This window comes from Aphelocoma coerulescens, chromosome 26, assembly GCF_041296385.1.
Source record: "Aphelocoma coerulescens isolate FSJ_1873_10779 chromosome 26, UR_Acoe_1.0, whole genome shotgun sequence".
Taxonomy (NCBI): Eukaryota; Metazoa; Chordata; class Aves; order Passeriformes; family Corvidae; genus Aphelocoma; species Aphelocoma coerulescens.
In genome coordinates, this window is record NC_091039.1 from 3,096,109 (window position 1) to 3,110,885 (window position 14,777).

Consider the following 14,777-nt stretch of genomic DNA (forward strand, 5'->3'; position numbering starts at 1 on the left):
AGCAGGAGAATTGAGGTCCGGGGATGCTCTAACCTGGTGGAGATGTGGCTGCATGGGGATGGTGCCGGTGTCTGCTCCAGGCCCTTTGGATCTGGGAACATCCTGCACTGCCTTGCCTGCAGCCCTGCATCCCTCTGGCTGGGACCAGCAGAGATGGGGATCCCCAGGATGCCCCATGGACTCATCCCACATTTCCCCCTTGGCTGACAGTGGCTGTGGGGGGCGAGGGGGGGCTCCTGCACAGCACCAGCGTGGTGACAGTGCCATTGGTCCCAGTTTGCAACTGGGGGAGGGACAACCACCCTAAATTTTGCCTCCCCCAATTTTTCCAGCTGTGGTGTGGGCACAGAGATGCTGCCACCTCTGCCACCCACCACCAGCCCCACTTCTGCCCCGTGACTCAGGGATTCCGGCAGGTTTGGGAAGGGAGGAGGGGCAAAAGCCACTTCCCTGCCAAAAAAAAAGAGGCGGATGCTGCTCTCGCCCTCTGTCATGCATGAGGCGGATTAATATTAACCCATCCCTCCATCCTGCTGTCCCTCTCTCCTGCTGTCCCCCTGTCCCGCTGCCCCATAGCTTGTCCCATGACCCAGGATATGACACTTTTCCGGTCCCTTTAAAGCAGAGGGGAATGAGTGTGCGGGAGATGAGCAGCCCATGGTCTCAGCTGGTGTGAAAGGGCCTCACGTGCTGCCACGGGGTCCCCGTGAGTCACCCCCAGTGCTGGCGTCACCCGCCGTGTCCCTTGGTGCCCACCCTGGCGTCCTCCCACCGTGGGGGCTGCGGGGCTCCCAGAATAGCTCGTGGTGAAAAATGTGGATAATCTCTCAGTGTTTTGGGGAGAAAGGGGTTATTTTGGGAGGATGGCTGGTTTCTAACCCAGTGCCCTCCCTCCCAAGCCTGTCACCCTCAGCACCCTCAGATGTTTATCTGCTGCTGTTGCTAAGGGACACTGTGGGTGACAAGACCTGGGGCACCCATGTGCTGGTGCAAATCTGATACTATCTCAGGGCTGTCACTGCTGTCCCAACTCCAGCTGGCTCCCAGCTCTCCCCCAACTCCTCCACCAGGTCACTGATCCCAGCTTTCTGTTACTGGGATCACCTCTCAGCTCCAAGAAAACCCATCAGGCTGCAGCTTCTGCAACCCCAGCAGTGTTTCCGGCCCTGGGGAGCAGATCCCACTGGTCCCTCGCAGCTCGGATGTGGTGGCTGTCACCCAGACATGGCCCCACTGTCACCATCCCCTGTTGCAGCCGCATCCCACTGTGTTTGTGGGGCAGTTTACTTTCTGTTTCCTGTCAGAGTGCCGAGTGCTTGGCACTTCCATGGAATCACCTCGTGGCCACTAATCACTTCCAGTCGCCTGGAACACAAACAGCCAGCGAAGAGGAAAATCCCAAAGCCAAGAATGGGGCTTGTTGCGTGGCTCTGCTGGCCCTGCATCCGGCCCCTCACAGATCCGTGCACTCACAGATCCCTCCTGCACACCTGTGCAAACGGATCTGCTTGTGCACATGTGGATCCATCCGTGCACACATGGACCCATCCATGCACACGTGGATCCCTCCGTGCACACATGGACCCATCCATGCACACAGATGTGTCTGTGCTCATGTGGATCCATCCCTGCACACGGATTTGTCCATGTCCATGCGGATCTATCACGCACATGTGTGCAAACATCTGTCCATGCACATCCATACAAATGCATCTGCTTGTACACATGTGGATCCATCCGTGCACAGGGACCTGTGCATGCACACCCTTCTGAGGCATCCATCCCTGCGTGTTCTGGTGGGTGTCCATCCCTGGCATGTGCACATATGTGTGTGTGTGTGTGTGCACATGTGCCCAGGGATGGGCAAGCACACACACACACATGCAAGGCCCAGAGCTCTGTGTGCGTACAGGGACATGTTCTGAGGGGTGCCCACACACATCCAGGGGGGTTGTGTGTGTACGTTCCCAAGGGTACAAGTGCCCAGGGGTGACCGCACACGTACACAGGTGTGTGCGCGCAGGTACACATCCCAAGGGGGGTACACATCCCACACGTGCACACCTCTGTGTGTACGTGTGCCCTGAAGTGAGCGTGCACCTACACGTGTGCCAGGCTCAGGGCTGTGTGTGCACATGGATATCGTGCCCGGCGTGGCCGTGAACATCCCGGGCTGGCGGCTGTCCCTGGCGTGCGCACACGCGTGCAGATCTGTGTGTGCGCCCAGGTGTGAGCACACACGCGTGTGCGGGTGCCGAGGGGGGTTCACGCACACAGCGCCTCGGCCCGAGCGGTGCCGATCCGATCCGAATGGCCCGAGCCGTGCCGAGCTGATCCGATCCGATTCTACTAAGCCGAGCCAATCCGAGTGTAACCGAGCGGCTCCAGCCCGACCCGAACGGCACCGATTCGACCGCAGCGGTGGCGAGTCGAACCGACTGAACGATCCGAGCGGTTCTGATCGAACCCGAGCGGTTCCAGCCCGACCCGGGCGGTTCCGATCGGACCCGAGCGGTGCCTATGGGACCCACCGGTGCCTCCCGGTGCCGCCCGGTGCCCGCCCGGTGCCGGCCCGGCCCGGGCCCCGCGGGGCCTGGCCGCCAGCCAGCGCTTTCTCATAAACCACATGCTGCCGCGGCGCTATAAAGGGGAGCGCGGCCGCGGCGGCGGCTCAGCCCGGCCTCGCTCGGCCCCGCCGCTGCTGCCGTCTCGCCCGCTACGCCCGGCCCTGGCCCCACGGCAGCCCCCATGCCCCGCCTCGGAGCCAAGGTACGGCGGCCCCTCCCGCTACCCACGGCCGCGGAGACCCCCCTCAACCCGGCGCCCGCTGCCACCTGTGCGGGATCCCCTCGGGAGCGGCAGCTCCGGTCGTCCCCGTGCCCTCGTGGTGGGTCCCCTCCTCGGGGGGTCCCGGCTCCCGGCGGGGGATGCTCCAGCCCCGCCTCGGTTGGCGGTTCCACCCCGCACCCGCGGGGTGAAGCCGCGGCTCCAGCCCCGGTTCCCGGCTCCAAACCCCGTCACGATTCCCGGCGTGGGGAGGCCCCGGCTTCAGCCCCGGCTTCAGCCCCGGCTTCAGCGCCGGCCGGTCCCCGGCCCGAGCCCCGTCCCCGGCGGGGGGATGCTGCAGCCCCGGCTCCATTCCCGGACCTGCGCGATGAGGCTCCAACCCCCTCTCGGTCCTCGGTTCCAGCCCCGGACCCGCGGGGTGAAGCCCCGTCCCCCTCCCGGTCCCCGGCTCCAGCCCCGTTTCCGGCTCCAGTCTCGGCTCCAGCCCCGTCCCCGGCCCGTTCCCGGCGGGGTGAGGCTCCGTTCAGCCGTGGCCACATCTCGGCGGTGGCCCAGGCGGCATCTTGGAGTTTCACAAGAGGGGAGGATTCCTGGACATCATCCAAGGGAAATTCCCCCCCACCCATCACCCAGGCACCCTCTCCCTGCCGGTGCCCCGGGAGACGGGGGAGCACACCCACCCGAGGGTCCCCTCCACCCCCACCCCGGGAGTCTTGGCTCTGAGATGAACAAGCCCCGTTGCTCATCGGAGTCCCGCCACGGATCGGGGCCTCCCCGCTTCTTTGCAGGGGGATTGGGAGGGAAATTTGGGACGAAGCCAGAGCTGCTGCATGGAAAGAGCCCGGCGGGTGCAGCTGGGGGGGTCTGGAGGGTGGGAAGAGGATTTTTGGGGATGGGTGGGTCAGTGTGTCAGATGGGCTCTGGAGAGCCAGGGCGGAGGAGGAGATTTGCAGGAGAGACGGAGAAATGGTGTGGGAGAGGGGAGAGGGGCTGGATCAGGAATGTGAAGGTGGCCAAGAGCCACATCCAGGCTTGTGTCACCGGGCCTTGGGAAATTCCCTGCTGACCTGGTGCTCCTAAAAATAGCAGGATGGGGATAGGCACGGGGTTGGAGGACCACAGTGGGATTATCCTGCTGGACCGTGGCCAAGCCCCGGCCACCACAGAGGTGGTCACGCTGGGGGGTGGTGGAGAAGGGCAGGGGGGCTTGGTGTGTGTGTGGGTTATCCCTGCTTCAAGCTTCTCCTGTGTCGTGCTCAGGTGTGCCTGCTCCGCTGTTCCCTGCTGTCATCCCTCCTCCTCCTCCTCCTCTGCATCCATGAGACGGAACAGAACAGCTACTGCCAGCAGATCATCACAGAGAGGCACCTGGCCGAGCTGGAGGAGCTGGTGAGTGCCCCCTCGGGGCTGTGCCGTGGGATGGGGGCTCGTTTGGGGTCAGACGGGCACAAACCAGCTCTTATTTAGTGCTGAAATAAGGAAACCAGGTGATTTTCAGCTCCCCTGAGGAAGTGATGGTACCCGGGAGCTGAGCATCCATGGGCACGAGGGACCAGTGGGCACCGGAGGGTGACAGATGTTGTGCTTTTATCAAGGGTGGCCATGGAAAAGTGACGACAGGAGGGACGAGAGAAGACAGAAGCAGGAGCGAGGCCGGGAAGGGGACAGGAGTGAGGCTGGATGGGCGCAGGGGCGCTGGGGAAGCAGCGGAGGGGCCGGCGCTGCGGGCTGTGGTGTTTTCTGGGCGGTTGCGCAGGGGTTAAGCAGAGGAATCCGGCTGCATTCCTGAGTCCAGCTGCTTGCCTGGAAGCTGGGCTGGCAACGGGGCTGTGGGTGGGTGGCAGGCAGTGAGGGGGGCCCGGCCAGGCGATGGAGACGACCGGGCTGGGTGATGGGGCCGTCATCCCATGTGGCCCGTGGGCAACTCTGGGTGCTGGCAGCCGCCCCGGAGCACAGCCACCATCGGATACAGCTGCCGGAGCCGTATCTCTCTCTCTGTGGCCCTTGGCTCACCTCCGAGCGGGGAATCACGCGGATATTCAGGGGAGAAGCGGGAATCGGGGGCACGCAGGGATTTGCAGGGTTGTCGCAGATTAAATTCTGCCTGCAGCAAGAGGGGTGTGCGGGTGAGAGACGGGAACGGCGCCTCCGAGTCCCCGAGAGCTGCGCTCCGAGCTCTGTGTAACCGCCGTGTCCGGGCTCGCTTCACCTCTTCCTCTTTAACCACCGAGCTGCGGGGCCAGGAGCCGCTCTGTGCGAGCTCGGCTTCCTCTGCCCGAGCCCTCTCTGCACACCACATCCCTGGAGCCTCGGCTCTGCCGCCCAGGGATTAAAACTGGGTCCGTGGTTGTGGGAGAAGGGAGATGGAGCAGGTTTGAATGGAAGATGTGGTTTTCCTGCTGGGGACTGTAGCCCTCTCCTCGCTGATGGAGGAGCTGGACTTCGCTCCAGCGCCTGCAGGATAATGGAGCAATTGTTTCCGGGACGGCATCCCAGGCTAGGAGGAGAATTGCCGGCCGGCAATTCTGCCAGCCCTCGGCCTCCCAGCCTGGGATGCCAGCCCGGAGGGGGAGCATTTGGTTAGGGTGGGTTTTTACTCCCGCTGGAAAGGGTCGCGGCATGGGGGGCCGGCAGCCCTGCGTGTGGGACCCCGGCATTGTGTGATCCCGGGGAATGTGTGACCCTGGTGTCACGGCCACCTCCTGCACGGCAGGATGCTCTTTTGCAGCCTGGCTTTAGAGGAGAGAGCGGTGCGGGGGAGACCCGAGGAGAATTAAGCAGGGCTGGGCTCTGCTGTGGTGCTGGCAGGAAGAGGAGGAGGAGGAAGAGAGGCGGGGTGGGAGCAGGCAGGGAAAGACAGGAGAAGGTCTGTGATTCAGGGAGTACAACATCCTGATGGGAGCAGGAATCCTGAGCTCACTCCTGCCACTGCGTTGACCCTAGGGATGTGCCTGTGTGAGGAGGAGGAGTATGGGATGGGATGAAGCAGGAATGGGAGCAAAGTCCCTCAAGCCCTGTGGATTTGGGGGTCTCAGGGACCCCTTTGTGCCCAGAGCATGGCATATCTGAGGCTGCTGTCCCTGGGGATGTGGGGTGACATCCTGCTTTGTCCTTCCAGGCTGACACTCAGATGCAGCACCCGGGCAGGGTCTCCTTCAAGTTCATTGACAAGATGCAGTTGGTGAGTGAGTGGTTTCTTGCTGGGGACAGTAGGGGACAGGGAGCAGGGCTGGCTGGTGCATGGTGGGAGGTTCCCACATCCCCAGTCTCCTCTCTCGTCTCCCTTTGCAGGAGACAAGCATCCTGCTTGGCCAGGTGGCTTCCAAGTCCCAGTTTGGGCATCCTGTGGGATTGTAGAAAGGCATTTTGTGCCTCCGTGCTTCAGTTTCCCCCAGGCAGAGTGAGATGCCCATCCAGTAACCACTGTTGCTTTTTGGTGGGTCTGTGTCCTTGCAGAACGACTCCATCTGCTATGTGAAAGCTGCCTTTCCCCTGATGGGCAAGATCCTGGAGCGAACAGAGTTCAAGGAGAACTCATCCAATGCCAGGAAGATGCAGATGGTGCGCAGGATGTACAACCACATCAGTGAGAATGTGGACCCCTGCATCAGGGAGGAGGATGATGAGGAGAGAACGGTAAAATGTCCCCAGCCTCATGGGGGTCTGGGCCTGGGTCTGCATCCTGGGTGAAATGGGATGTCCAGAGCATCCTGGGGTGAAATGGGATGTCCAGAGCATCCCAGGATGGGTGTGTGGGCAGGACCATGAAGTAGAGCAGAGGTGGGGTGTGCATGGACGCAGGGAGCCACGAGGAGCCACCAGATCCTGCCTTGGGAGCACTGGGGTATCTGTGGCAGTGACACCGAGTCAGTCATGGAACCGATGCTGAGCCTGGCGCTTCCTCCAGCTCTCACAGATGTGCTTCAAGGAGTTCACCACCTCCCCCTATGAGATGCTGGTGCTGGTGAAGGATTTCTTCCAGGACATCAAGCGTCTGCTGCAGAACCAGGAGACTTTTGAGAAGGATTGCAGCCGAGTCTACCGCAGGACTTGCCTGGGACCCGGGAAGGCAGGATCCTCACCAGGTGAGGTGCCAAGGCTTGGCCTCTGCCCAGTAAACCTGTGCCAGTCTGGGGGACTTGGGCTCACCTGCATGGAGCAGCTTAAGAGCCGTGTGTCCGTGGGTGCGGCACGTGTCCACCTTGGTCCCTTTCCCTGTGTCAGCGAGCTCTGCATCAGTGTCAGGGGAGAAGGGGCTGGCTGCCATTTGAAGGTGGGATTTGGGCTAAATCCTACTGGAAGCAAGGCAAGGGAGAGATGCTGAGGGGGACTGAGGAGACATCAGGCTCGGCTCTGTCTCAAAGCCCCGGTGCCGGGTGGAGCATAACGTGGAGAAATGGAGGGACAGCTGTGCCACCAACGCGCTGCATGACCTTGGCTGTGTCACTTCAGCTGCCTCGTGCCTCAGTTTCCCCTGGCCAAGCCTTCAGGGAGAGTGTTGCTGCTGGGGTGGAAGAGCCCCGTGTTGCCACCCGCTCTTCCACGAGCGCCCGTGCTGTGTTTGCATGGAGGAGACGTCTCGCTGTCATCCTCGTGTCGGAGCTGTGCCATGTCCTTGTGCCATGGGGGATGTTAAACGTGGCTGTCTGGCTCCTTCAAGTTGTGAATAACCCATTGCCATCGCCTCAGGGCACCCGGTGACTCGGGTTTGCTTTGTCCCACCCGCTGCTTGTCACCCTCGTGCTGCCCTGCCTGCTCCTGCCTGTTCCCTGCCTCTCCCTCGCTCTCCCAGTTTTTGAGGGGCTGTTTGACCCGCTTGCCCGGGGCTGCGGGGAGGGACGGGGACAGTGCCCCTGACCTCAGATCTGCTGGCTGTGCCCCTCTTAGAGGCTGGTGACCCCACGGCTGTCTCTTCTCTCTCCTTCTTTCAGGTGTGGGGACAGATCCTGACTGCAATTGCCTGTCCCCTGCCCTCCCTTCTGCCACCCAGCCCTCCCTCTCTGCTGCCACTGGCAGGGACATGGCACCCGCTAGCACCCAGGTCCCTTCCAGCCTCCTCCATACCGCCCTTGCTGACTTAGAGGCCCCATCTCAGCCCCCCAGTAGCACGGACGGGGGCTCAGGGACCGAGGAGGTCCTGGGTGCTGGGGTAGGTGACACAGCGCCGCCGTTGGCCCCCGGGATGAAGCAGACAGCTCCAGCCAGCAGTGCCGAAGCCCTCCAGGATCCGGCCGGGATGCTGAGCCTGGCACTGGGTGACATCCCCGTCCTCCGTGGGGACGGAGAGCTGGTAGAGTGGGGCACCGGCCACTTGCCGCAGGATCCAGGCCAGCAGTGGGGAGGCTCCATCCTCCCGGATCAGCCCGGCGGGCTCAGGACCACCACTCCGACAGCATCGCCCAGCGCTGGCTCGACGGGCGGCGGAGCCAGGATCCGTCCCGCTGCGGCGTCCGAGCCCGTCACACAGCTCCGCTTCTCCAGGATGGCCCCAGAGCTGCGAGCCCCGGGCGGCCACAGGGACAGGGCGAGGGCATGGGGCTGGGGGCTGAGCCGGCTGCGGGGCCCTGAGGATGGCGGCGGGGCCGGGCCCAGCTTTGACTCTGGCTTTGTTCTGGGCGCAGAGCAGCGCAGGAAGGAGCCGCCTGCCAGGGAGGGCCGCCAGGAGCCCCTCATCTACATTACGGTGGCCAGTGTGGTGGCCGTCCTGCTGGCCACGGGAGGGCTGCTCTTCTACAAGTATAAATCCAGGGTAAGACCCCTGCCTCGTCTCCTCCCTGGGCACCAAGATCCTCTCCTGCCTCAGTTTCCCCACTTGTCTCTTGGCCAGTGCGGGTTGAGCCCCATTTTCCCCATGATTTTGAGACTGGAGGACAATTGGTGGTGCTGAGTGTGGTAGGAGGATGTTATTTGGGACATTTCCACCCCTCCCCACCCCACTACAGCCCCCTCCCCTTCCCCAGGGCTCATCTCCCCGTTTCCCTCCCTCCACACAGGTCCTGGAGCGGCCGCTGGAAGATGGAGACTGTGACCCCGAGGAGCCGGAGAGGAGGTGGGTGTGATAGCATCCTGCGTGGGGGGGCTTTGGGGACCCCCACCCTGGGTGACCCGGCTCTAAACCCCCCGTCTTTCTGTCGCAGGGCGCTGCAGGGAGCAAGGGAATGCTCAGAGCTGGAGACTCAGGATCTCTGAGGTGATCAGGGGCTGGGTGGGACCTCACAGGGCTCCGGTCCAAGCTGTGAGGACAATATTGTGTCCCTGGATTGTCCTCATCAGTGCTGACCTTGGCCACGGTCAGGGAAATTCTGGGTGGGAAGACACGGACAGGAGCAGGTCTGCGCCCCAGCGCTGCCAGCATGTGGTTTCGCAGCTCGTTAATCCATTACTGGCCCTTTCTTAATATACATAATGTTTTTACATGTGGTTTTTGTGTGTTTCTCCCCACGCTGCCCTCCCTGGCAGAGCCTCGGCTCCTGCTCATCTCTCTCCTCCTTTTCCCAGGGCCCCAGGCAGGATGTGAAGCTGCTCGGGGGACGGATCCGGACGGAAGGAGGGTTGGCACGCGCCAGCCTTGCCGCGGTCCCATCGTGATGCTGACACTCCCTCTTCCCTTGCCCCATGCCGGCGGCCAGAGATGGCAAAAAACTCCCTGGCAGGGACAAAAGGATGGGGGGAATGTGCCCTGAGTGGGACCCCCGGGCACCGGGAAGTGAAGGGCTGGAAGGTGTTGGAACCATAACCGCAGGCCTTTGCCGGCAGCGGTGGCTGGTGGGACACTGCGGTGCTGAGCAGGACGGTGGAGATGCTGCTGGATGTGGGATGATGGATCCCACTTGGACACGGCCGGCGCTGGATGAAGATGGAGGGGACCAGCTCCCCAAATCCTCTGGCTCTTCTCCCATCCCAGCAGACTGGGTTTGGAGCAGCATCCATCGCCCCCTTCACCCTGCCTTTCCTGAGGCTTCAACTGGAGCATCCTGAATCCCAGGGCGGCCAGTCCTGAAACACCCAGCCCTGACTTGCAACTCAAACCCTCACACTGTGAATATTTAAAGCCCTCCCATGCCCATGTCCCTACGTGGGGCTGGGTTTGGGGTGACCCTTGGCACCGTCCCAGTCCCCCCCCCATCCTCCTATTGTTAGGGCTTATTTTTAATTTTTGATAGAGCGGATGGAAGTCTTTATCCTGCACAAGTGTTCTGGGGGGGCCGTGTGCCCCTCGCCGGGTCATCGCCGCGAGCTGGCCTCGCTGGGATTCCATTTCTTTGGTGACTGCGCTTTGGAGAAGGGAATGGGGCTGGGAATGACGGGATCCAGGCGGGTGTAAGAGCTGGAGCTGCCCCAGCTGGGCACCCAGGGGCTTCTTGGCTCAGCCCCGCTCCTGGGCTTTGGGAAGAGCCTGGTTTGAGATGCACCAGCCCTGGAGATACCCCAAAATGCAACGGCTCCCTCCAGCCCCGGATGAAGCGTGGGCCACGCTGCTCTGGGAGTTTCAAGTATTATTTTTATATGAAGGATGAAAATATGGACAAACCCAACTGTTTTTAAAGAAAGCATCGCTATTAATTTGGGGTTTATATATATATATGTATATATATATATATATATAATGTGTATTTATGACTGGCAGAAGGAGGGGGTTCCCAGGCGAGGGACTGGTGTAAATCAGGGTGAAAATCCCTGATGCAGCAGGAAGCCTGGGGCCAAACTCCTGGTGGTGTAAGTCACCCGTTTACACTGTGGAGGAGCTGCTCCTGGGGGAGAAAACTTGCCTTTACCAACGTTGGATTTATTTTGCCTTTTTTTGTTGTTGTTGTTTGGTTGAGGTTTTCTGTTGGTTTTGGGGTGGGTTTTTTTGGTGTGGTTTTTTTTTTATACAATGAAATGCTGAAATATTTTATACAAAGGCATTTAAAAGTCTATTTAAAGAAAATAATGGAAAACAACTTGTATATTTAATATTATGAATAAACAGAGAGGTGTAGCTTGGTGTAAGTCTGGGGGGCAAGGGGGGACTGGAGCTTGTGACTCTCCTGTCTCAGCCCTGGCATCCCTGAGGGGGTGACTGGGGGCTGACCCCTGGTAGTCTTACCCTGATCTGCTTCCCTGTGGATGCACGTGGGAGTTCATGGCCACTGGGATGAGGGCAAAGGGATGCATCCGGGCCTTCCTGCCCCCAGCTCCCTCCGGCATTGCTGGGAGCTCCTGGCACCAGCTCTGAGGCTGGGCCCCCCCAAATCTGTGTCAATGGTTGGGAAGCAGCTGTTTAAAGCAAACACACTTGAGGCAAAGTTTCCTGGAGCACTTTGCTTAGAGAGACAGCACTGGAAGAGGCATTTCCTTCCTCCCCACCGCTCCCCCGGCTCCCCTTCCTTCTTTCCAGGAGCAGGGGAGCCCCACATCCTGCTCCCCCTGCACGGATCCAGCATCTCCAGGGGGATACCAGGGGCCTTCCACAGCCCATGGGGTGTGCAGGGTGAGCACCCCCATCTGAGGGGGTGGGAAGGGCACGATGGGGTCCCGGGAGCGTTTTGCGAGTGCCAGGGCTGAGCTGCTGCTTTGTTTGCTGACAAACAGGATTCCTCGAGGGGAGCTGACTCAGCCCAGCCCTTCCTCTCCCCAGCAGCAGCCGGGGGTTTCCCAGGTCCACATCCCCTTCCCAGGGAAGTGGGACCTATATATATCCTGCTGGATCCGCGCCACAGTCATTATGGTCAGATTTGGGGGGTATTTGAGGCCAGAGGCTGCTCTTAGGGGTGGGCACCATGCCCGGGTATGGGGGTGCTGGGGGCAGCGAGTCCTTGCCCTGCTCCAGGATGCTCCAGGATGCTCCAGGCAGCTCCGCAGCTGCACAGGAGACGGTGACTGGAGCTGAACGACGGCAGCTTGAAGCTGTGGCAGAGCTTGTGGGGCAGAGGTGGGAGCATCCCAGGCTGCTGGGGGGGGGTGTGAGGAGCACCAGTACCCACCCCCTCTCTGTATTTACACCCCACAATCCCTCATCCCCAACTTCTTCTGGCTGCTCTATGTGCTGTAAAAGCACCTGGAAAATGCAGGGAAAAAGCCAAGCTCTGTCTCCCTGCCCTCGTGCTCGGGCCAGGGGGATCCCTCCGCTCCTCATGTTCCCAGCTGGTGGCCTTTTCCCCACCCTGTGACCGGCCTGTGTGGGAGCAGGGATGCGATGCCCTGTCCTGGGCAGCCTCCACCCAGCCCCCTGAAATTTGTGAGGGGGGCAAAACCAGATCTCAGCCCCCCACTCAGGAATCCCCCAGCTGGGTAGGACACGGAGCTATATCCCTGTCCTTCAGCACTTGTAGGGGAGGGTAGAAAAACAACCCACACCCTGGGACTGAGTGGGGCACGGAGGGTGGTGGCACCCTGGGGGTCCCTCCTGGGGTCCCAAATGAGTGTTTGTACTGCAAAAAGCTGCTTTGATGGGATGAGAAAAGGGGATTTGGGGGAAAAGATGGATGGTGGGAGGGGAAATCATCAGCAAGAGGCTCCTGGGACCTGAAGCATGGGCTGGCCTGCAGTGGCACCCTTGCATGGGTGGTCCTGGGGGTCCCCACATCCCTGGTGCTTGTGACATTGGCAGGGCTGGGACCTCTCAGGCTCATCCTGTTGCCCCCAAACCTCCCAAGCACTCGGAGACCCCCCCAGATGCCCTGAGGCCCCCCTCAAGAGCCCCCAGAGGCCTCTGCCCACCCTGGGAACCCTCCCCAGTGCAGCCGCGGGCACCGCAGAGCTGCTGACAGGGCAGAAGCCACGGAAAGGCCCCGAGGCTGCGGTTCCTGGGGCACGGCGGGTCCAGGACAGGGTTTTGGCCGAGGAACTGCTGCAGGATTTAGGTGGCCAGAGGCCGTTTTGTGGCCAGACAATGTGATTTTGGTTAAAAAACCGTTATCTGCACTTTTCCCTGGGGTTTTAACCCACACGCCGATGTTTTCCCGGCTTGTATTTTAAGGGAACACCCCCGGGAAATTAAAGGCGGAACAAGGCTCAGACCCCTCCCAGCTGCCTGTGGGGCGTTTGGGGATGGGGTCGGGGTGCCCCAGAACAGAGCCCTGCCTTTCTGCCTGTCCTGGAATGGTCCCTAGAGCCCCTGAGGGCACTCTGTCGAGCCGGGGACCGCGGTCCGGGGTGCAGGATGGGGCCCTTCAGTGCCCTGGCCCTGGGGACAGGTTGTTCGTGACCCTCCCTGGAATGCAGGAGCCAGCAGCCACCCCACTGCAGGAGGGTGAGGAGGAAGAGTGCGGGAGGAAGCCCTGGCCAGGCTCAGCCCCCCCAAAACGTGCTCAGCACCCCCACCCTGGGCTGGGGATGTGGGCGGGTGATTCCGGGGACCTGGTGGCTCCGCTCAGCTCGTTAATGGGTAATGAGGGCCGGCGGTCACTGCCCTGAGCCTGGGCTGGCGCTGAGCCGGGGCTGCGGTTCCAGCAGGGCTGAGCCTGCCCAGCGCCCTGGGGAGCTGGCACCGTGTGGGGTCAGACACCCCCGGAGCTGGACACCCTCACACACCTGGGAGCGGACACATCGCAGGGCTGGACACCCAGCCGGGGCTCTACCCCCACCCATCTGTGGCTGGACACCCATACAGAGCTGGACACCCACACAGGGCTGTACCCCCACCCACACAGGGCTGGACACCCAGCCGGGGCTCTACCCCCACCCATCTGTGGCTGGACACCCACACAGGGCTGGACACCCATCGGGGGCTGTACCCCCACCCACACAGGGCTGGACACCCAGCCGGGGCTCTACCCCCACCCACACAGGGCTGGACACCCACCCGGGGCTGTACCCCCACCCATCTGTGGCTGGACACCCAGCCGGGGCTGTACCCCCACCCACACAGGGCTGGACACCCAGCCGGGGCTCTACCCCCACCCATCTGTGTCTGGACACCCACCCGGGGCTGTACCCCCACCCATCTGTGGCTGGACACCCATCGGGGGCTGTACCCCCACCCATCTGTGGCTGGACACCCGCCCGGGCTCGGGCACTCACCTGGGTTTGGGCTCCCACCCCTGGTGGGGTATGGAGGGCTGGCCCTGCCCACCGTGGGGTTGCCCCCATCCTGTCCCTGCTGCCTCATTTGATTTTCTCCGTGATTCCTCCATTTCCTTGATGTTTTATTTTTTCACTGGTTTACTTTTACCCGTGTTTTATTTTAACTATTTTCTTGATTAATCGTGTTTTTTCTCCTGCTTTACTTCTTCCCCCTGAACAAACGCAATTTTTTTTTTACCCAGAAAACGCTCGTTTTTAGTTCCAGCTTTTATTTCCCAATTAATGAATCAATTTATTTAATTTATATAATTCCTTTAGTTTCTATATTTATAGAGAAAAAATACATAAAAGTATGTAATTTATTTATTAAATTTATATAATTTATTTAACAAAAAATTTTGTGCACGCTATTTATATATAAACGTATAAAATTAATTTATATAACTTTCATATTTTTATAACGCTTGCAAATGTAAATCTATATAACTAATCTCTTAATTTACGCATTTAAATAAAATTAATATTTAGTGCGTATTGTCGCTATTTAATGCATAAAATCAATCTCTACCATTATTTTATTTAGTCTACGCAATTAATTGGTTTTAATATTTAGATATGATGCGTATATAAAAATTATATAATTAATTAATTTTATTTATTTATTATTTTATTTTTATTTTTATTAATAATTAATTAATTAATTAATTAGTTCAATTAATTTTGTTATTAATTAATGAATTATTATTTTAGTTAATTGGGATTCGGCCCGCGGTTAGGTTCCTGGCCACGCCCATTCCTGACCACGCCCAACATGCTGACCACGCCCCATTTTGGCCACGCCCACTCGATGGCCACGCCCCTCGCTCGCGCCCCCCACCTCCCTCGCCCGCCAGGGGGCGCCGTGCCCCTCGCGCGCTCCTCCCGGCGGCGCCGCGGCGCGGCCTCAGCTGCCCGGCGGGTGCGCGGTGACGTCACGGCGCTGT

The 14,777-nt window shown here is 60.1% G+C and overlaps 1 protein-coding gene across 2 annotated transcripts; it reads left to right on the forward strand.

Annotated features, from left to right (window-relative positions):
• The first annotated feature begins 2,687 nt into the window (after positions 1–2,687).
• Positions 2,688–10,757, forward strand: CSF1 (colony stimulating factor 1). Of its 2 annotated transcripts, none has more exons than XM_068995940.1 (9): positions 2,688–2,769; positions 4,048–4,176; positions 5,906–5,968; positions 6,244–6,423; positions 6,695–6,872; positions 7,719–8,536; positions 8,781–8,836; positions 8,925–8,977; positions 9,286–10,757. In XM_068995940.1, exons 1-8 carry the CDS (start codon positions 2,749–2,751, stop codon positions 8,974–8,976), a joined length of 1,497 nt encoding a protein of 498 aa, XP_068852041.1. In that variant the 5' UTR covers positions 2,688–2,748; the 3' UTR covers position 8,977; positions 9,286–10,757. The 2 variants fall into 2 exon arrangements, with proteins under 2 accessions (XP_068852041.1, XP_068852042.1); XM_068995941.1 differs by having other exon boundaries at positions 8,409–8,536.
• The last annotated feature ends 4,020 nt before the right edge of the window (positions 10,758–14,777 follow it).